The sequence below is a fragment of the Hydra vulgaris genome, chromosome 03 (assembly GCF_038396675.1).
Source record: "Hydra vulgaris chromosome 03, alternate assembly HydraT2T_AEP".
Classification (NCBI taxonomy): Eukaryota; Metazoa; Cnidaria; class Hydrozoa; order Anthoathecata; family Hydridae; genus Hydra; species Hydra vulgaris.
In genome coordinates, this window is record NC_088922.1 from 39,338,741 (window position 1) to 39,362,576 (window position 23,836).

Here is a 23,836-nt window from a genome sequence, read left to right on the forward strand (position 1 = left end):
TTAGACTCTCTTGAGCTTAGGTGCGTGTATTGATGCAAAATGTCATGAAAGTCTAACACCTCTACATCTTGCTGCAAAGAACGGTCACTTAAAGTTAGTCAGTTTTAGAAATTTTTAACTTTATATAATTTTCTTTATATTCTTTGAATATAAAGAAAATTGTTTAAATTCAATTTTATGAATTTTCTATGATTCGTTTTCTATGAATGAAGCGTAAACAAGTTCTAGACTTTTTTGTGACTAAAATTTGCTTTAAGTATCCAGGTTACGCAAGTTTGAATTACTGTTTAGAAATACTAGCATGTCCACTGTTTTGGGTGCTAAATGTATTGGTCATTAAATGACCACATGCCCATTAGTCAAGAAAACGCATTCTGATGGCACTAAAGTCATGTACATATGCAGGTATGTACATGTACTTGTGTGCTAAAATAGCATATATATATGTATATATTACATCTTCCAGGTTTTTAAAGAGAATTTTCCAAAAAGCAAACTAAGTTAATAATACTAAAAGAAAACATTGTATATAAGGTGAGGAATAGAAAGTGGGTTTCTGAATCAGAAACTCAAAAAAATTTACAAATTTTTTTGCCTAATGTTTTCAGAAATTCTAATAGGGCTAAAAAAAATTTTGGTTGTTGAAATTTTTAACAACAAGATCTTCAAGATCTTCTTTCACATACTAAGTTAATATTTTTAAATTGTTATATTATGATTAATGATTTTCAACTTAAAAAGTGAGTAAAATAAGTTTTAAACTTATCAAATGATGGTTAACATCTAACAATGACTACGCACTTTTTAAGTATTAATTGCGCACCTAAAATCCAACTCAACCAATTTTAATTATAAATTTTTATATTGATGAAATTTGCTTTTTGTTCCTATAATGAAAGAAAGATAATGAATCAGCAAGAGACAAGTATTAGAAAAAGAAAGTATAGTGATTAATATTTTAAGAATGGCTTTACTTTCATAGTTGCAGCAGGAATTGAAAAGCCACAAAGTGTTATTTGCTATCAAATTATGACAGTCGAATCCATAAGGGCAAACAAACTGAAACATTATTTTAATCCTAACATCCTAACTATGTAAGCAAGAAAGTTCAATGTTTTAAGAAGCTTATTGTGTCAACAAAAGCAGACTTGATGCAAAATGCAGCAGCCATTGAAGCTTAATATTTGAAGGATTGGTTCATATCCATCATATTCAGAGTTACGTGACTTATAATTGTAAAATGCATATTGCAAAATGCACACTTAAAAAATTGTAAAGTTTGCAATGTTTTAAATCTACATTATGCATTCAAAAGTGACACACAAATTGAATATTTAAAAATGGGATCTTATAAAATATTTACAATGTAAACATTTTATACCTTTGTAAATATTAACCAAAACATATAATTGTTTTGTTGACAGACTATTATAAAAAATTAAACAAAAAATTGTAGTAAAATAAGTTATAAAAAATTTACCAAAAAAGCATGCTGCCTACAAAGTATAAATTATAAATAAAATCAGATATTTAGTCAAAGTTAAAAAAATGTAATAATTGTAATAAAGTTATTGGGGGTCGACGCTTTGTAAAGGTTGGGAATTGCTGGTGTATATAAATGATTGAAAATAATAGTTTTATATTGCACTATAGTATCAATACTTATACTTTAGTTTTAGATGAAATCAGGAATTGCTAGCAATGGTTTTTGACAAAACAAAGCAGGAACTATTTTATTTGTCATCTTTTGTTAGAGTTTGTTTATATTTGTCAATTAAAGCACTCCCTTGCTCTGCAATTTCATTGATAACTTTTAGCAGTTTCACATGCTCATATAACCTCTGGTAAGATAAATCAACATGCCATACTTGACCAAGAAATGTTTAGACTTCTCTATCCTCATGGTACTCAACAGTTCATAGAAATAATTGGCTCTCTAGGTCACAAATGTCTTTAAGTTATTGAAATTTGCATCTTCAAATTTCAATAAATTAGAGGTTCGGAGGTTGTTTGTCCTAGCTTTTTTTATGTGCAGTTTTACTCAATTATTAAAGAATGCCATGCTTAGGACATGTTTTCAAAAAAACCACAGATGATGAGACAAAGTAAATAATGTGGAATCAACAACTGGTTGGTTTGGATCATTTGGAGCAGACCAAACAACATCAAGTCATTTAAAGGAGCACAAAAAAGCCAGTGGAGCTTTGTGCCAAAGCACTCATAAACAAAGCTCAGTAAGACCTTAACATCTTAACATCTACTGTGTAAGGTGCGTTGCATAAGGAACTTGGGATGTAATGTCAGTTTCAGTTAAGTCTACACCAAGGAAGACTTGCCAGAGTTATAGGAGTTCACAATAATCTTCTTTTGGCTGGTGATGTGTGATTTATTTTAAAATATTGCCATTTATTTCCTGAGAACTTTGATAGTTTTTTGAACAGTTTGTCTTGAGCTGGTGACTATGTTTGTTTTTCAATATGCAGCCATTTCTTCTTAAATCTCTTGAACAGACCTATTTCAGGTTTCCGAATTCCACCCAACAAAGCAGTAAATGCATTGCTCAAAACAATCTCCAAAATGTGGTAATAACAACCATTACAGACAAGTTTATAGCTGAGTGCCTTTTTTTAGAATGTCGGTTTCAGAGGATTTGGTATCAAATTCTAAACCCTGAACTGCATTGCACATTTTCCATTCATTTAAAACTATTAGACAAATAGCTTTAACACCTTCTCAACTTTAGCTCTTGCTACAATCACAGCACTTTGGTCTACAGTCACTTTTATGTCTACAGACTACAATTTTGGGATCTAATTTTTTTTATCCCAATGCAAAAGGAGTTGACAATCAACTGAAAAGCTGTTCTTTTCTGCAATAAGTTTGCAAGTTGCTGTTCTAGATCAATAAGATGTATCAAGGCTTTTGGCGAGGTACTATGACAAACATCAATCAGTACCTTAATCAGGAAAGTTGGATCTGTCAAAGTACTTGTTACTTCTAAAGTTGAAATTATGTTCTTGGGTGACTTTTTTTGTTTGGTCTTTGTGGTAGTTTGTGACTCATGGATAGATAAGTCCTGTCTCATTTACACTAAGAGTTAATGGTCTTCATTATTAACCATTATCTTCATTGCATCCTTTGTAAAGATATCGAAAAGATGCAGAAGATCATCCTTAAGTGGCTGTTCTTTAGTAGCTGATATATATTTTACAACTTCTTGAGTTGTCTTACTCCTGAGTCAATAAGCAAACTTAAAAAAGTTTTACTCACAAAGTAAAGATTCTCATGTTTTTTTTTACATAACTTTTAAAGCTCAGTGATGGTGAGATGAATACTTTCATTTAAAGGTAGGTGTTTTTCCTAATGATGAAACAAGAGACAGCATAGTACATCAGCTTTTGTTGTAAATCCAGTTGCAACTTAATTCTCACAAGCTAGATAGCTGCTGAACTGCCTATAGCAGTCATCATATCAGAATCTAAAATATAACATATCAGAATCTAAAATAGCAATATAACTGTTAAGGTTGGTTTGTGCATTAAAAGCTGTATTGCAAACAAGCATTATTTTTTAAATTAAATGTAACACAATTGCAGATGTTCATTAAATAAGTAAAGAACTATAATTAGTAAATAAGCAACTAAATATAAATTTTTTATTAAACAAGTACAATAGTTTATAAGTGCAATAGTTTACATTTGTTATTATTTATTTTATTTGTGTCTTTTGATGCTTTTGATATACTGGATTAGAAAAATATATAAACTGGTCTGTGCTGAATTTATGAAGTTGTATTTCATTGTAATGAGTTTCTCTCAATAACAAAAACAAATAATAGCTGAGGTGTGACACATGCCTACTTGTCATTATTTTTTTTTTTTTGAAAAATTAAAGTGAAAAATTAAATATCTTATTATTAAAAGGCACATCTTATTATTAATATTTTTGTTAGAAAATGGTGTATATTATGTTTGTTTTTTTGCAATTTACAAAAGTTTTTCTTGCAATATTTTATCTAATCATTATTTTTTTATTAGCAAATATTCCATTTTGTTGCGATTTATATATTAAAATAAGGTCTGCTTGATCAGAATTTTTTTAATAAGATATATCTATTTTTTGTTACTTTTTTATGAGGTAAGGTCTAATTTATTGTTTTGATTTTATGAGAAAATGGTCTATCATATATTTTTAATTTCATTAGCAAATGTTTTATTTTATTGTTGAACATTATTAGCCAAATTTCTGTTTTATTTTTATTGGCTTTTTGGCAAATATCAGTTTTGAAATGATTAAGAAATTAGCTTAATAACAAATCAGTTATAATGTCTTATTTATTATTTGATTAACTAATAGTGTTTCTTATCAAATGTTGTATTAGAAAATTTCATCATCAAATTTTTTATTAGAAAATTTTTCTTTTAATTTTTATTTTTTATAAATTTTCTATTTTATTATTTTTATTTTGTAAGCAAATTACCTAACTAAACCTAAATATTATAAGCAAATTATCTAAGTTACCTTTTATAAGCAAATTACAGGTTCTAAAAATATTTTAATAGAAATTTGAACTTTCTTAATAAATTGCACTAAAGTTGATATTAGTGATGGAGGTGTTAATAAATCTGATGATGACCACTTTGCATTTGATGATATAATTGGTGCAAGTTGTGATGCTGGAGTTTGTGCTTGATCTTCAAATATTATTAAAAATTTTTTATTTGATTTATTGAAAAGTACTACCCTAGTTTTTTCGAAACCAATGGCTGTATGTGTTCTGGTAAAGCACTTGCAACTCATATAAAAATTTTAATAAACTTTATCAACACTTTTGAATTTTGATGACTCATAATATTGTTTTAATACATTTTACCAGGTATCTTTAATGTGACAACATATTCCACGTCAAGCAGTTGCAAAATAGGACTTAAGTGGGTTGGTAAGCAGGGACCAACTATATGTTGTTTCCTGTACATATTCTAATAACTTTCAATCACATAGTGAGTACTTTGATCATCTATACAAAAATGTGTTCTTCACCGATTCTTTTACCTGCTGGAATGAATAGTTCTGATAATTTATAAAGTTCTAACCATCTTTTTTTTCTACAAACACCCGCTAAAAAAGTTTTAACATAAACTAAGAATTCTTAAATTGGCGCTTTATCTAAGCATCCCTAATCTAATATTGTACCTATTGTGCCAATTGAACTTTGTTCTATAATTGATATAAGTATATATAAAGTATAATTGATATAACTTTTTTATCTTTAACCAACAAAAGGCAGTAGAAGCTTGATGCATTAACAAGTTTGTTTATAGTAAAAAGAAGTTTTTCATTGTTGTCTGTAAGTTTGAGAATATGCTTTTTACTAGTTCAGCTTAAAATTGAATTTTCTCCTTGGTCACAACTAATTCCACATTAGTTGCAGTTTTAAAAATGTTTTTAAGTAATCAATTTTTGTTTAATTGTATTATTTCATCTAACTGTTAAAGTAATTGTCTATTAAATATAAAGTACAAGAAACCGCTGATCAATGCAATGTTTTCTCTTTTAGTGTGATGCTATCTTGTTTCCTCTTTGCTTGTGCCAAGCTGTACTCCCAATCAATTATACAAATCAACAATTTCTCAGATTTAACTGATAAAGCTGTTACAGCATACCAAATAATTTCGTTATTTTATAGCAAATCGTTTCTTTTTGAGATGTTTTTAAAATAATCAAAACTAGTTTGTTAATTAAAGTTTAGAAAATTTTCGATTAGTAAATTAGGTGAGGACTTTTTTCAATTAGTAAACTTGTGAGAATTTTTTTTTCACACAGTTTTCTTCAAACAAAACATTGTTTACATATTCTTATTGAAAAAGTACTTTTTTTATATAAATCTGTTTTTTAGATGATATTATTATATTTTATAGATAGTATTATTATATTTTATACCATAATAGTATTATAATAATAATTTACATCATAATAACATCATCAAATTATAATATTTGTTATAACTTTTTGTAAAAGTCACGAACATAAGATTATGATAGAAAACACATTAACTTACGTTTTCCGTTTTCTTTTTTTTTTTACATTAAAAAAAATATATATTATATATTATAGAATTGTTCAACTCTTATTGTCAAATGTTTTGAACATTGTTAATGATGTTGATGATTCTTCAAACACACCCCTTCACCTTGCAGCAATGGAAGGTCATGTTAAAGTTGTTGAGATGCTTATTGAGGTTGGTTCAGCAGTTCATACTAGGTATAATTATATATTATATAGATTATATACTATTTTATATAATGTATATATTTAGGGCAGGTGAAGCTATTGAGATGTGGTAAAGGCAACTTACTTATTAGAAGGAAAAATTTTCAATAGAACTCCTTTTTTAAGTTTAGATAAACGTAGGGAAAGTGCATGAGCCTTGTATGGTAATTTGATGGTAATTGTCCTATGGCAGGATCACTATATAAAGTCCTGAACTGCGAAACAGGTTAAGGCCAGGAAGGGTATCAGATTGAAAATAATTGCTTTAACTCTTCTATAATGTCTTATTGAATTAAGGAAATGACTATGGAAATTTGCCCTAATCTCACAAGTGTAGAATTATTATAATTGGATATTAAAAAGTAAAAATTAATTGTTATTGTGATTTATATTGTGTTGTATATTGTTTGTGTACATTTATATTGTGTTGTATATTGTTTGTGTACATTTATTAAGATAAAAATATTTTTGCAATTTTAATTTTTTTAGTTTAAATTCTTATGTTTTTAAAAACTTTTTTTATTGACTGATGGAAACCTAACAATGCTTTTTCTTGTTTACTATTTGCTAGTGATGTACTAATTAAATGGTAAATATTTGGTATAAATTGGTATAAGTTTAAAAATGAGAAATTTAGATTTTTCTTAACTTTATATTTTTTTACAATTCTTTTTTCTAATATTTATATAAATTGCAAGAGCGTTTTGCACATTAATAGATTGTTGGGTCTTGATTTGACGTTTTGCACACAACTGTTGGGTCATGATTTGATCTACATTTCTTTAAAAGGTTTTGTGTCTAGTATGGTTGACCACTGATTTCAATAGATCTAATTTCACTGAGTCTGAACTTTACTAAATCCAAACATGTCAGACCCTCTGGGTTTGAGATGTTTATAAATAAAGTTAAAAGAATCTGTCCTTTTAACTTTATCTACTTGCTAGAAGATGATGAGAAGGATGAGTTGTTTACAATTTACTGGTTGAACATGAAAATTATGGGAAAAAAACTATATGGAAAATCTGTATTTATTACAAACTAAACTTTTGAAGTAATGTGAAATATCTTGTATTACATGTATTATTTTATCTTTTTTTTTTTTTGATTTTACTAAGAAATACCAATCAAATGACACCACTAGACTGTGCTTCTTATCGTGGATGGTACCAATGTGCACAATGTTTATTAGATGCTGACTCCATAATAAATCCTTCTGATAAAGTCAAGGTAAAAGTGTTTATAAATGTTTTTAATGCTCAATGAACTTTAATTTCTGAAGGGTGTTAGTCAGTTTGATGGAATCCTGTATACTGCAGAATTCCCAATTGGTTTAAAATTTACTAAAGGTAAAAGTATAGGCCTTGTTTTTAAGTGTTTTTTCTAAAAGTATTACAAAATTGCTAGTTGAAAAATTTGTTTTAAAAATAAAGGTGAGTTATATGATTCAAGACTTTAAGTTTTCTTAGATTTTTCATAAACTGAAAAAAGAGAAAAGAAAAGAGTTTTCTTTAAGTGAAAAAAAAAAGTTTTCTTGAAAGCTGAGTTTTTAAAAATGATAATAATTGAACTGATAATAATTTTTAAAAATTTAAAAATTATTTTAATTATTATCAGTTCTTTAGATTTTTTTAAATTATTATCAGTTCTTTAGATTTTTTAGAACAATTTTGTATTGCTTTTTATTTTAAAAACTTTTTTTTTTACTCATTTTTCTTGTCTAACTCTTTTCTTTTTTATATTTTAAATATAAAATATCTTTTTAATATAAAATATCTTTGTTATGTTTATAATAAATGTTTTATTATAAATATATTGTTAGAGTATTTTTATTTTATTTTAAATTTAAAGAATTTTTTCTTTTGATTAAAAGATTACTTATATAAACATAACCCACTCAGTTGATGTATGTATAACCCCCTCGGTTGATGTATGTATAATTCACTGTAGCTATTTCTATTTAAATCAGTCGATTTATGTACTCTCCACTGCACTAGTTTTTATGTAGTTTTAATTTATTTTATAATGAAAAATTAATAATAATATAATCCTTAAGTTTTTAAATAAAAATTAATTACAGTATTAGTAAATAACAAAAATACCTAATTCTGTATTCCAGGGCATGTTGACCATAGGGATAGATTAGCCTAGTTGAGTTAATTTAAATAAAATGCATTTTACAAACTGGTAATTTAGGTGAAGGTTGGTAGTACTTCAACCCTTTTTCCAATATAAAATAAAATTTATTGGAACATATTTGAAATTGTGACACCTTTTTAAGGATTTTTGGTAAGCTGAAGCAAATTTTGAACAGTTTGTTTATACTCAGGTAATGTGTTTATATTTGCTAGTGTTTGACAGTACTGCAGTATGTTTTTTTTTAAATGTATTCACTTCCAACAAGGTGGCAAGTAACCAGAAATGGAAGTTACTGGAAGAGAAAAGATGAAATTTAAGTAATAAGATAATGATTAACAGACAACTTGAAAAATTGCAAATTATATGAATCAGGAAAACAAGATGAAGGGAACAAGTTCCGAAGAGCTGATGTTTGAGGGAAAAAAATATACAAAAAAGAAATTTTGGAGCACTTAGGAACAGTCACAGTAAAAGGATGAGACTTTACTGAATGACAAGTTACACAAGAGTTATCAAATCTCAGTAAAGTGTTATTAATTTCATGTTTTATCAATCAAGTCACATACAAGACCAAATTTGTTGCAAGAGCTTGTATAAGTTTTTTTGTAATAATCTGATATTAATAAGGAATGTTTTTTTTATAAGTGCATTTAAAAAGTTAATCTGGTTTTCTTGCTTTCACTTTACACATATAACACCTGATGACTAAAAAATGAGACAACTTTAAAATTGTTATTATAGCCATAGTTACATAGCTATTAAATTTAGTTTAAAATAAATTTATAAACAATTATATGATATTTAAAAAAATATATTTATTGGTTTTCAATAACATCATTAAAAGCAATTCGACTTAGACGAACTGAAGTTATTGATGCATAATCATTTTGTTAAGACAATTCACGATACGCCGTTTGATTTGAGGAATGCTTGTTGCTTGCCAATTATCCTTGTAGACTAAGCTTTTCAACTGACCCCAAAAGTCCTCAATTGGTCGAGCTTCTGGTACAATGGGTGGATTTTTTACCTTTAACAGGTATTTGATGTTATTGGCATCGAGAAAAGAAACCACTTCATTTGCATAGTGCGAGCTAGCTAAATCTGGTCAGAACAAGTACTCTTCATTTTTATAATGTTCATCAATGAAGGGTATTAACCGCTTGCGAAGACATCTGATGTATGCTTGTTTGTTGATTGCCTGGCCACTCTCAAAAAACATTGGTTTTGAAGTCCCTTTGGGCAATATAATCAAAGAGACTAGCACCTTTTCCTTGTACTTCTTCTTTCTTTTGAATTTGACATTGCTAGTTGTAGATGAAACGTTGCTAGAATAAAAGCCATTGTTGCCAGCCAATGTTGTATTCGCATATGTGAAATATGATTCATCATCCAAGACAAAATCAAAATTCCTAAAATTGCGATATATATGCCAACACAACGGTTTGATTTGAGCTAGTTGGCTTTCGCTTCGATGTGGAATTTTTTTCTTCTTGTAATATCTAATATTCGTCTTGTTTTTAAGAATTTTAGATTTACGATTGGTCACAATCAAATCTTCAAGCTATTTGACGTTGTGAAACACCGTGATGATAATCAAATGCCTTTTTCAATTGTTCTATGCGAATTTTGTCCATTTTTTTCGCCTTTGGACTGCTTTCTTTTTTTGTTGATAGCCTAAATTATTGTCAACGCGTTCTAGAGCACGATATATAGTTGCTTTCGATGCTTCTTCATCTAGAAAGTGTTTTACTGTGAAGATTTTTGGCTTTTCCAGATGCGAATTTCTAAATTGACAAATGTGTTTTCTTAGGTCTTCTTGCAAACTTGTTTAATACGGAGCCATTTAATTAATATTTAAAACTATAATATACTTTTAATAGAGTATTAAATTCCCTATAAATATACTAATTTAATTCAATTGCATGATTATGAATAGCATACATAAATTGATTTAAATTTTGTCTTATTTTTTAGTCATCAGGTGTTATTTACGCAGGGCCGACATAAAGTGTAAGATGTGTAGTACATCTGCAATAGCCAGTGGTTTTTTACAATTGGTTAAAAGACAGATGATGCAAGAGTCCTCATTTTAAATTTTTGTTAATGACACTTTAGTTGGAATTAGTTTTTATTTAGTTTTTTTTATTTTAGTTTTTTAGTTTTTTTATATTTTTAACAATTTTTTATTTTATTTTAGTTATTTTGGTGTTTTTTTCCAGTTATTTTGTCTTTGAGTCTTGCCATTATGAGTCAAATAACTTACTGTCAAACAATCAATACAGTTTTTGATCTTCTTGCTCTACATCTGACTAGCCAACTGCTGTGACTGAAAGATTTTATTGTATATTTGATGAAGGTTAGAGGCTAGAGCTATTGCTCTAAACATATCTAAAGGCTTCTATAGAGTTTGGCATGCTGGTCTTCCTTCATAAATGTGCTTTATATGGTGTATTTAAGAAAGATTTTTAGATTGTCAAATCATTTCTTTCTAAATGCTTTTTCAAAGCCATCTTTAAAGTTTGACACTCTTCTTCATTTCCAAAAACTTCTTGTTCAAGGTTCTGTCTTTGGTCCTGTTTTTTTTTTCATCTACATTTATGATCTTCGTGACAATCTTACATAAAAAAAAAGTCTTAAATAAAAAATAAAAGTGGCACTATTGGCTGGTGACTTAATTTTATACTTTTACCTAGTGAAAAAGTATTCTCTTTTTGGTTGCTTAGAACAGGCACCCAATCTTGAACTTGATCTCACTTCTGTAATAGATTAGAGCTTGCAGTGGCCTGTGAATTTTAATTCCAACAAAAATTCTCAGTTATTTAATGCAAACAACTATTGCAATACTGTCAACATTCCTATATTGATAAATGGCAACTTTCTCACTGAGTCCTCTTCTTTATGTCTTTTTGAATTATTGTTCACTACTGACCTCTCATAAAAACCATATATAAAATTGTTTGCTTAGATAGCATCTGCTTAGATTGCTTCTCTTTATCCATTATCTTATTCCTGATTCCATCCTCTATCTTTACAAATCTCTTATTCACTCCTGTGTGGAATGCTGTTGTCATATTTGTTGTCATTATTCCTTTTATTGACGCTCTTTGTCATCTAGACAATGTCCAATAATGTATTTTAAGTGTAGTCAGTTTTAAGTGGAGACCTGCTTGACTTGTTATTTAGCATAGTCTTTTTTACTGTATCTGTCCCTGCATGCTCTAAAAACTTTTTTCTCCTGCGCTAAAAACGTTTTTTCCCTTGCCTCTCTGAAACTCTTAAACATCTTCATGTTTTCCTGACTCATACAACCACAACTTTTCAAGTCTTTTGTCAACCAATTTTTTGCTCTTTAACTCTATTACTTGTTTTCTAGTAACTCCTAACTTTATAGTGGTTCCTTGCAGATTTGTTGAGGGTGAATCAGATTTAATAAAAAATTTAAGTCCTCCAAGAAGTTTTTATGGTCTTATCACTGAGCACCATGGAATAGCATTTAAGCAGAAGGTTCAAGACTCCTTCCTTACTAATGTTCCGTATACGGCCAGGTTTAGCTTTGAACCAAGTACCTCCAATTTTGAAGGCAGAACTCTAACCACTACATTATAGCTGTTATATCTAACCACTAAGTCAGTAATCTAACCACTGCAACACTGCTGCTATAATAATTAGAAGTCCAAATCATTCTATTGTCAACAAATCATTAATCTATTCAACATTGTTTATCTATGGCACTAGATTAAGCCCACAAATAAAACAATCCAATCATTAATAATGGCAGAGCAATCTAGATTCTTGATAATTTACTAGCGTTGATGCATTGGGTGATTAGTGGACCACAAGCAGACCGTCCTACAAATATGTGGATTCCAACCTCAAAAAAATGCAATAGTTTTATTCACCATAAATACCAACTTTTCAGAACGAATTTTAAAATAATGTAAATAATTTAGTTTAAACATTTGGTTATCCATTTCTTCTTATTGCTATATGATAACATCATATGGTAATAAAAATTTCTTACCAATAAAATCGGTTTTTTGTATCATTCATATAATTTTCTAACAAAAATTATGATAACGAGCTATAATAAACTTAAAAATTTATAATAATTTTTACAAAGAAAAAATTTGTTTTTTATGCATCCAATATAGGTGCTTCTTACATAAAAAATGTTTATACTTGTTACCATCTGTTATATGAGTTAGTCTACAAGATTTGTAAAACATTAAGTTAGATTATAATTTCTGAATTAATTGAAAAAATATATTTTTTTTTATCTTATTTTAGTATAATTAAAATATACAGGGTTCAAGTCCACCCTACACCTCTGGTTCTAAGGTTTAGACAATCTGTTTATTTAATTTTTAAAAGAGTAAAACTCTTTTGAAAATTAAATAAACAGATTGTTTTAAGTAAGAAATATAAGTAAAAAAAATCAGTTGTTTTATAAATTTGTACTAAAACCATGTAAGATAATCTGCATATTTTTACTAATGAACATCCCTTAATCAATGTTCCAAAATAAAGATATGCAAAGCCCTGAAATTAGGATAAATAAAATTTGCTAAAAATTGGCGTCCTAAAAACGTCTTAGGTTGGTATCAGGTCATTCACAAAATAGTTTTAATTATTTTATTAAGAAATTGAAAAAAATAATGTTTTCCCAAGTTTTTTTGTATGTAATGTTTTCCCAAGTTTTTTTGTATTGTATTATATAAAGAATTTAATTAAAATGTTCAATATTTATTTTATTTGAATTTAACTATTTTGGAATTTAGATATAACATTGCCAAATGTTGACACTAATTCCAAGGGCTGTATGCAGTAATACTGCAAGGAAAATATTTTTTGCATAGTCTTAACTTGCCATGGTTACTATCAAATCTTCTGGAAATTCTGAAGTGTTATATACAGGGCTCGAATTGAGTGATCGCAAATTGCAATATCTGGAAATGCTTCCGGTTTTTAAATTTTTAGCTTTTTAAAAACCGTTAACTCTGTTTTTATCACAAAACTCGATAGATGTTGTTCAATAAAAAAATTTATATTGATCTTGAATTATGATATAAAATCTTATTGTAAAACCATTACTACTATTATTTTTATTATTATTAAAGATTATGATTTAAACTTTAATATTTTAATTCATTTTAAAAATCATCAGATAAAACTAGAAAAATAAAGCACAATAAAGTACAATATATTTATTAAAAAACCATCACTAATCACAACAGTCTAAAAATTTATGGTTGATAAAATATTTTAAATGAAAGAACTTGCGAAAAATTAAAGAAATTTAAATAAGATACAAAGATACTTTTATATCTTATTTAAATCCTATTCAATATTTTCTGATATATTAAATGCTTGTAACTCTTGCAGATAAATATACAAAATTAAAGACATAGGAGGCTTTAAATACAGAGCCGACAACACCAAGAGGATCATGGGGCATGTGCTCCCCCCCCCCCCCTCGCACTATTTTTCTTTAGGACCATTTTTTTTCTTTAAAGAAAATTTTAGATATAGAGAACTTTTTTTAAAAATTGATGATTGTGCCCCTCAACTTTGAAACCTGAAATATATAAAGACTAATTTAAACTTTTTATAGTTATTTTAAAAGAAAACAAAAAAAAATTCTAATGACTTATTTTAAAATATATCTTTTTTATTACCAATTGATTAATTTCTGATTTAAAAGATTTGAATTTTTAAATAAATAATTCTTTACACTTCCCCCCTAAACAAAAATCTATATAAATGTTTCATAAAATGCACAAATAGCATTAGCATAATTTTTTATTGGTTGATTATTAAATTATCGCACAAATTTTTCAAACCTTTGGTAATAGTTATAGGAATCTAAAATAATTCTAATTTTGCGCTCTTATTCATAAAGTCTTTTAAATATCTTAAAATATCTATTATAAATATCATGGTTATTATTTTAAACACTTTTTTATTGATAACAGTGAAAGAAACAAAGGGGTGGGGATGGGGGTATGCATCCCCACCACCACCGCCACCACTACCACCACCACCACCACCACCATCAGAATCTGAAAGTCCTAAAATATTTTAAAAATTGAGGTCCTTTTTTTTTTTAGGAGGCCCTGATGTGATCAAAATACAAAAATATTTCAACATTTCCCCCCACCAAAATTTCCTAGATCCATCACTGAATAATAATAACTATTACTATTATAAATGCACAAATTATCATTATAAATCATTTTTATTATTATTATTATAATTTTTATCATTTATTATTATTATTTTATTAATATGGATTTTTTCTATCAAACATTATTTTAATAGCTCTTGAACGCTCACAACACATAATAATGAACACAGAAGTTTACGCAACATTTTTCCTTTCCTTTTTTAATTAAATGTATAATAATGTTTAAACCTACATTTGCTAGTTTTTGTGTAATACAATGCTCTTTTGAACTTACATAATTCTTATTTATTTAAGAATTGTTTAATAGATGTTTAAGTAAAAATTTATTTGTACTTGAGTACAAAGTCTTGGTTAGCTTTGAAAGCGCATCAAATTGAATTTTAATAATGTTAGTTGAGTTTGCATTGACTATGTTCGCTGGTAGTCCATTCCAGTTTTTAACAACTCAATTAGTAAGAATCAAGTTGTTAAAAACTGAAATGGGCTACCAGCAAATCTACCGTTCTTGGTAGGTTTTCACAATTTGTTGTGTTAGTTGTTGAATATGTTCATGCAGATTATACTCTGATAGTGATTGCACATATACTTGCGGAAATATGTTGACTTTTTCTATTTTGTTTGTAATTTTATACTGCTGAATCAAGTCGCCCCTTTTTCATCACTTACTAGAGTGGCAAGATTGAGATGGCCAGTCTATCCTCATAATTTTTGTGCTTTATTTTGCTTATTGTTCTGGTTGCTTGCTGTTGAATGCGTTCAAGTTTTAATGTCACTTTTTAGGTGAGAAGACCAGGCTTGGATAGCATACTCAAAATGAAGTCTAATTTATGTTGTCTTGAGTACCCTCCATAACGTTAACCCTCTAATGCAAAATGATTTTTTTAATTTGCCAAATACTTGATTTGATGTAGCTGCTGCAGCTTCTACTTGATGTTTAACCTTTAGGTTGATTGTTGTTAGGATTCCTTAGTCATGTTTAATAATTGTTGTTCCAAGTTATAATTTAGTAAAGGCGCACTGACTTATTTGAGTGATCAGCATGCATGACTTGACATTTGTTGAGATTAAAAAGTATGAGCCACTTCTTAGACCATTTGACTGTATGATCTATGTTTTGCATCATCTTCTGTTCTGATGACTCCTAAGATCTTACTGTCATCGGCGTAGATCTTTAAATGATGCACCATGTTGTTTGGAAGGTTGTTTATATATATCAAAAATAGACCTAACACTGAATCTTGTTGGACCTAACTCTGAACCTTGTGGAACTCTGCTAGTAACATTTACCCATTCAAACTTGCTATTGCTGATAACCACCCTCTTTTTTCATTTTTTTAATCAGTCTGTTAGTAGTGGACCATGTATGTCTTATGCTTTAAGTTTTAAGAAGGCGCTGGTGAGGTAATTTATTGAAAGCTTTAGCAAAGTCTGTAAATTATGTCTACAGCATAATTTTGAAAAAGTGCTTCTGTTAAGATGTCATGTGCCTCTTATAGTTGTACAGCCGCATCTTAGAAGAAATCCATGTTGAAATTTTGTGAAGAACCCATTTTTCAAGTAAATTTTTCATGATTCTCTTATGTATAAAACTTTCCATTATCTTACAGGGTACCGATGTGAGAGAAAGTTGCCTGTAGTTTGAGCATTTCCTTTGGCTTTCATTTTTAAATATAGGAGTCACACTTGATAGCTTTTATAGGTTAGGAACTCTGCCTTTGGGAAAGATTTATGTTATCATAGCCCTTTGACTTTGTCTCAATAAGCTCTTCTAGCTTTTGCTGAACAGATTTAGTTGTTATTTCTGCTTTACTCAGGACACATTCCATTTCTGATTGGTTATTAAAGGTTGGCATCTGATGTAAGGTTTCAACAACAAATACAAACTGAAAATATATGTTAAGTAAATGAAAACTTTTATGACTGTCTGTTGTAAGTATTCCATCTTTATCTTCCAGTGACTTCACCATTTCATTCGCTATTAGCTTCTGTTTGACTTGGTTATGAAGATGTTTTTGATTGATTTTGAAACAGTTTGTAATTTTATTTTTATACTTAACAACTGCTGATCTTACAACCTTCAAATAGCTCCTTGCAGGCTGCCTTGCGCTTTTCTCAAGTCTTTATGTGAGTTCATCTACTAGCTACAAAATATTTGTGCCAAAGGTTTCTTTTTTTTTCCACTGCTCTTTCAACTTCTGACATATTCCATAGTTGCTTTTGTTGCTTGAACATTGTTTTAGTGGAAGGTATGTGTAGGGTGATGGCGTTTTTGATTTTGTCAACAAACACCTGATAATAGTTGTTTACCGGAGTTGAAAATTGTCTCCCAGTCATGGAATGTAATTAACATTGAGATTGCTTTATAGTTTGCCCTGTTCCAGATGAATCTTTTCTGTTTTTCTTTAACAAAATTGCTTTTTGTTACAAATGAACCAATGAGAAAGCAGTGGGCTTCTCCTGATGATGTGTAGCCAAGCAAGTTACCTTCATGTAGATTATCTAAGCAGTCAGGTTCATTGGTGATTAATAAATCTAGTGTGCTTGATAGTCTTTCTTCTCTATTTCTGCGGTGATTGGAGAAAGTGACCAATTGTATGAGAAATTTTTTTTTAAACAATGCTGAAATTTAGTATCAGTTGAATGTTTGTTTTGTATATGTGCAACCGTTGCTGCGTCTCCATCAGTTTCAAGTAGGTTGTATGACTGTTGAATCACCATAGATTAGGACAGATGAGCAACCATTTGCTCATCTGTCCTAATCTATGGTGATTCAACAAATATAAAGTTTCTGAAATGATCAAATTTTGATCATTTCAGCAACTTTATTTTTGTAATTTTTGTCTAACGCATCGTTATTAATAGTTACTACTATTTTCATCTGCTCCAGTGCCCTCTTTAATTATAATTTTAATAGATTTTTCTTTGAGTACACTTTTATTTATGGATTCTTATAGATTTTGTAGTTAATTTGCAATTCTATAGATCAACTCAAACTCTTTTGTAGGAGGGCTACCACTCTACAGCAGTGAAATACCTCCAGGTCTTGAAATATTTTAATGTATTTAAATCTAAAATCTTATTGCACAGAGACTTGAAAGTTTCAGTATGTGTTTTTTTCTGTGTAGTAGATGTAAATATAAAAAACTTATTACCTTCCTTTTATTTATGAGGTTAACTTTTAATTTTTAATTTCCTTTTTATTAGCTTTGTAGACTCTTTTTTTAGTTGAAATTAATAAGGGTTAATATTGAAATTAATAACACAGGATCCAATAAGTTTTAATAAATGACCAAAATGTTAAATTTGACCCCTGCATGCCCTAAAATGTTTTCAGAATTACAAAAAAATCTTTTAAATAAAACTCGGTTCTACACAGCTTATTCACTGAAGCTTATGTTAAAAATTTAGTAAACCTAGTTAATATAATTTTGATATCAAGTTTTTTGTCTTTTAACACAGAAAAAGATGTAGTAAAAACTTTATACAACTTTTGTCTACAAAACTTGTCTTCAAGAAACTTGATCTCCCTTATGTTTTGGGGCAACAAATTTAGGGTAAAAAATCAATTATGTGATGCCCTTGTGCCATCCTTAAACTTTTTTTTAATGAAAAATATCTTACATATAAAACAGGGATCTGTGCACTTTACAAGCTTTTTCTCTAGACCAAAAGATTTTACTGTGTCTTTGTTTACAAAAGTTAGTTAACTTATGTACTTCAAATCATTTTCAAATTTTTTATATAAGATTTTTATAAATTCACAATTGTTAAAAGATATTTTTTAGTCTTTTAACTAATATTTTTTAGATAGCACCATTGCATCTTGCTAGTAAAGAAGGGCATGTTGACATTGTAAAACTATTGCTTTCAAGAAATGCTGATGTTACTCACAAAGATCATCTTGGAAAAAACTGTTTAGATTATGCCATTGAGAATAATCATAGGTAAGTTTATACAAACTGTATTTATTTTATTATTATTTATTATTTATGCGGTATTGGTGTAGTGGTAGAGCACTCGCTTCCTAAGCAAGAAGTTCAGAGTTTGATCCCCACCACGTCCCTGGTAGTACCGCGCTCAACTCGTTTTTCAAGGTTTGTATAGTGATTTATAGTGTTGAGAGAGGGTTGTAACCACAACTAAAGTAGCCTCCTTATCTGTAATGGCCTTCTTAACCTTGGGGAAGTGAAGTAACAATAAGAAGTTATTGTGTTTATGTTTATTTAACACATAAAGCTGCAAATATTTATTTGCTTTAAGTTTTCTATATTGTTAATAGGGTGAAATAGATTTGTTTTTTAATCATTAATTTTATATCTTTTTTTGCATATTTTAAATTCTAAATATATTAAAACAGATTATTACAGTATTTACATATTACTGTATTATGTATTTGTTATACTTATTATTGTTTTACCTAATACTTACTTCCCTAGTTACCTAGTACCTTGGTACCTACCTAGTACCCTGGTACTTACCTAGTACCTTGTTACTAACCTAGTATGTTGGTACTTACCTAATACCTAAACACTTACCTAGTACCTTGGTACTTACCTAGTACCTTGGTACTTACCTAATACCTTGGTACTTACCTAATACCTTGGTAGTTACCTAGTACCTTGGTACTTACCTAGTACCTTGGTACTTACCTAGTACCTTGGTACTTACCTAGTACCTTGGTACTTACCTAGTACCTTGGGACTTACCTAGTACCTTTGGACTTATCTAGTACTTTGGTACTTATCTAGTAGTTTGTACCTACTTTACTAAAGAATATACACAGTTGAAATTTTTGGTTGAAAGAATTTTTTTTTTTTCTTTGATTAACCAGTTCAATTTATTTAATAAAATGTTTTTAATTTTTTATGGTTTGGTTGAGAATTTTTACATAAATATAGTTACATAAAATACAATTTTTGAATTTATTTTTACATGTGTAGTTTTGAAAAAAACAAAATTCCATCAGTTTATCTTTTAAATTTCAAATACACTACACTACTTTTAGAAGTGTTAGAAAAAAACATTTAAGATATTGAGTTATTAGTTATAATCTTGATGGAGGATAAAAAATGGGGATTAAAATGATCACCATTTTTTATCTCAGCTCTTTAATTCTTGTTATCCATTTAAAATTATTTTTTCAACTCATTTTTTAATTGAACTATTATAAAAAATCATATTGAATGATAATTTGTTTTTCATATATATAAAAGTTGAAAAATGATTTAATTTCTTGACTTGAGCTTGGCGAGTATTTAAATTAAAAAATTGAATACTAAAAAAAAAAAGGGGGAATTTTTTACATGTACCTTTATTTTTTTCAATATTTTTTAAATGTTCAAAACTTTTTTTGATAGAGAAGCTGCAATGGCAATCATAGGGTGCAATAACTGGAAAAATGCTTTGCGCAACTCAACTATAGAAGGAAATAAACTTACAACGCCAATGAGGAAGTTGATTAAAAAATTTCCAGGTTTGTAGGTTACTATTTTTATTTTTCTCATTTATTTTATTATTACGGAAGAGTCATATATGATAGTTTAATTATAATTTATAAAATTGCTAAGATTTAACATAGTGAAAAGAAATAGATAGTCCGCTCACTCTGACCATAATATCGTAACTTTTCTAATACTCACTAAAAATACTTGAAAATAATTGTGTGGTTGGAAACAGAGTGAACATAAATGCTGGAATACACTAAGACATTGATGCCTCATTTAATGTAAATGCGTTATTTTTTTATTTGTAAACTAATATTCATTTTGAAGACACAAGTTTTGTTAATGATGTAGATGCCTTGGGGTTTGAGTTGTCTAGTGAAACAGTAAAAAATAAATTTTCTTGAGCAACTTGCTCTAAGAAATGCATATCTCAATGAGGCTTTGGAAAGGATACAAAATCATTGCAATACTTCTTTAGATTTAACACTAAAAATTTTTTATCGATAAAGGCATTTTTATCAATTTTAATCAATGATGAATGCTACCCTAATATATACATAGACGAATTAATAATTGACTTCATTATGCTTCTAGATACTTCACAACAAACTCTATGTCTAGCCGAGACAACAGCTAGCTGGTTTTAAGGCTAATGACGAGGCAGGAATATTTTTTTAATAATCGACTAGAAAGTCAGCTAAATTTCTTGGCAATGAACTATGCAATCATGTTTGAGCATTTTATACAATTTCAGTTTAAATAATTCTTTTATAAGTTAAAGTGATTTATTATTGATTGAATTTTCAATGGAGATAAAAATATTATCTTATAATTAAGTGGTTATATATTCAACACATTTTGTAGCAATATTTACAGCTACAAAATGTGTTGAGTACAAAGAGTACAAATCAAGTATCTAAAGAACATTATCTGGTTACAGAATATTTCAAAATAGATTTTTTTCAGAATAGTATCTTTTTTATATGCAAGAGAATAACTAACTATCTACAAACTCAAAGAAAATACAACAATAGTCAAAGCTTATCAATTCAAAAATTAAAAAAACATTTATTGAATTATTTAATTTGAATAAATAGTTACGTTTAAAAAAATGGTTATTTTTATAACCACAAATTTTATAAAAGAATACTTGGAGTAATAACTTTTTAAATTATTTGTCATAAAAGAATTAATTTTTAAAAAAGTTGTTATTTTTTTTGTGTGTATAGTTGGTACTAAAGGAAAGGTAAGAGATTTAATTGTCTTCGTTAATGACACTGTTAAAAATAAAATGCAACTCTTAAATATGTTAAATCAGTTATTGTTTTTAAACTTATTAGTCAAGTACTTTTTCTTATTTCATCAAACCCAAACTTTTTTTCTGGAGATTTATATACCTGGTGGCGTAGAAAAGTCACAACATTTATTCAGAAACCTTTTGTATATGTATTTGTATTTTTCAGAAACCTTTTGTATATAGGGTTAGAAATCCCATTTTATGGAGTACCACAAACCCAAGTTTTTAAAACTTTTTAACTTAAAAGTTTTAAAAAAGATTATTGCCTCTATAATTAAGCCTATTATTAACGTTCACACTTAGAGCAGCTTTTATATTATGCCATTTCTTTTATTTATGAATGACATCAAGGAAGGGTCAACTACAATTACAAACAAATTTAATTACAACCCAAGTGCCTCTTTTTTGGCATTAACCTTTTTTTGTAGAACAGGGCTTGGTACTTTTTTGATAGCATCACAAGGAAGGTTTTGGGTTTCATATTGAGTTTTTTCTTCTCCTTGATAAGTTGCTTTCATAATGGCAAAGAAGCATAACCTGTTCTTTAGTGGTATAGGCATGATTTTTTAATGTTTCAGATATGATGCCTTCAGGTATTGTACAAACTAAACTTAATTATGTTTATGCTTAAGTCATATAAAAATGTTTTGCATAAAAAAATTGCGATGATTAAAACCTGGAAACAAATGCATTAAATAGTTTTGCCCCGAACATGAGGGCAATGAGTTAAGAAAATATATTAACAAAATTTTTAACTTTTAATTTAGCTAAACTCAAACTCTTCTTTTACTACTCAAAAGTTATGATTGTGTGAAGTTTACTACGTTTACAAATTTTACATGGTCAAAACCTATGAGTATTTGTTAATTTAAAAAACTTTTCCAGATACCCTATATGAAGAGTGGTCCAAAACTTTAAAAGCTTTCAATATCTGATCTTAAAATTTTATTTAAAATCTTATTTGGGAACATTTCATTATTTAAATTAGATAATGAAATGTTCCCAAATGAAATTAAAAAAACAACGCAATATCGAGAGTAAATATTATTTATTATAAACTTGTTTTATTTATTTATTTATATATATATATATATATATATATATATATATACATATATATATATATATATATATATATATATATATATATTTATATATATATATATATATATATATATATATATATATATATATATATATATATATATGTATGTATATTTATATTTATATAAACTAGTTTTTATGTAACTAATCAATATTTAATGCCATTTAATGTTTTTAGAAAAATTTGTGGCTATGATTATAGCTTTTTTGTGCACTTCCAATGCATTTGCATTGAGAACAAAGTAACATCATGTCAATGAGCATTCTTTAACTGAGATCCTAAACAATCTGATTCAAGAAAAATTCATCACTAGACGATTAAAAAAAAATATTTATAATATACAATGTATAAGATAAGAATTTGATTTTAATGCAACAACATTAGTTAAACATGTTGTTTTGTATGTATGCTGTATATATTTAAAGGTAGAAGTACTAGCATACACCAAATATGGTAAAAACAAAACTGATATCAGAAAACAATTCATATCAAAAAATTTTGGTTTCAATTATATACTTTAAATTCTACCATAGTAGGACTCACACTAACAGTCCAGTGAGCTTTAACTCCTGAATGCAATTTACAAGTTCTTCAAATGTAATATATGTATGCCTTAAAAAAATTATCAGATACTGTCAAAGCATCCTTTTTAGCAATTATGGCAGATGCATATTTTCTTGGTGTAGAACAATGATAGAAAATTTTATCCAGTAAGTACAAAGTTGATATGATTCAAACTATAGTACGTTTTTAAAGTTATTTTTAATTTTCATCTTGTGATCTCAGTGTTGATGGTTATTTTCCTTTATTTTGTAAAGACTCCAATAGCCACATGCTTGGTCTGGGCATTTTCATTCGTAAAAACTCAACCATTTGTTGGGAAACTAGGTTTGAATCCACCGACTATTCTTTTATGTGCTTTTGTTTAGGACCATTTCACTCTATCGTCTTTCTCTTTGTTCTATATTGCTCTCCTTTATCTAAACACTGCACTCTTTTCGATGTTCAATCTGATTAAATTGATCTAGCCCTTTCTCTTTATCTTTCAGCCAATATTGTTGTTGTTGGTGTCTTTAATGCTCATCACAGAGAATGGCTAGTGACTCTGCAGGCGTTAAGGCCCACAACTTTTGCCTTTTCCAATCTTTAACACAAATAGTCAACTTTCCAACTCGTTTTCCAGACAATCCGAATTATTTACCTTCCCCACTCGAGTTATGCTTGTTTCTGATCCTAGTCAGTGCTCAGTTTCTCCACATTCACCCTTAGGTACTTCTGATGGTTTAATCTCTCTAAAACTATTATCTTATTCTTCTTCATCATCAGAATCCCCTCATCGCACCTTTTACAACTATCTTATAGCTGCCTGGAACTCTTTGTGTGATTTTTTCCGTGATGGA

The 23,836-nt window shown here is 28.3% G+C and overlaps 1 protein-coding gene across 1 annotated transcript in view; it reads left to right on the forward strand.

Annotated features, from left to right (window-relative positions):
- LOC136078138 (transient receptor potential cation channel subfamily A member 1-like) overlaps positions 1–23,836 on the forward strand; it is a 124,497-nt gene that overhangs the window by 69,365 nt on the left and 31,296 nt on the right. Inside the window, exons 9-13 of the mRNA XM_065793172.1 lie at positions 5–93; positions 6,115–6,261; positions 7,386–7,497; positions 18,398–18,534; positions 19,948–20,063. Coding sequence (XP_065649244.1) covers positions 5–93; positions 6,115–6,261; positions 7,386–7,497; positions 18,398–18,534; positions 19,948–20,063 — 601 coding nt within the window. The remainder of the gene's footprint in view (positions 1–4; positions 94–6,114; positions 6,262–7,385; positions 7,498–18,397; positions 18,535–19,947; positions 20,064–23,836) is intronic.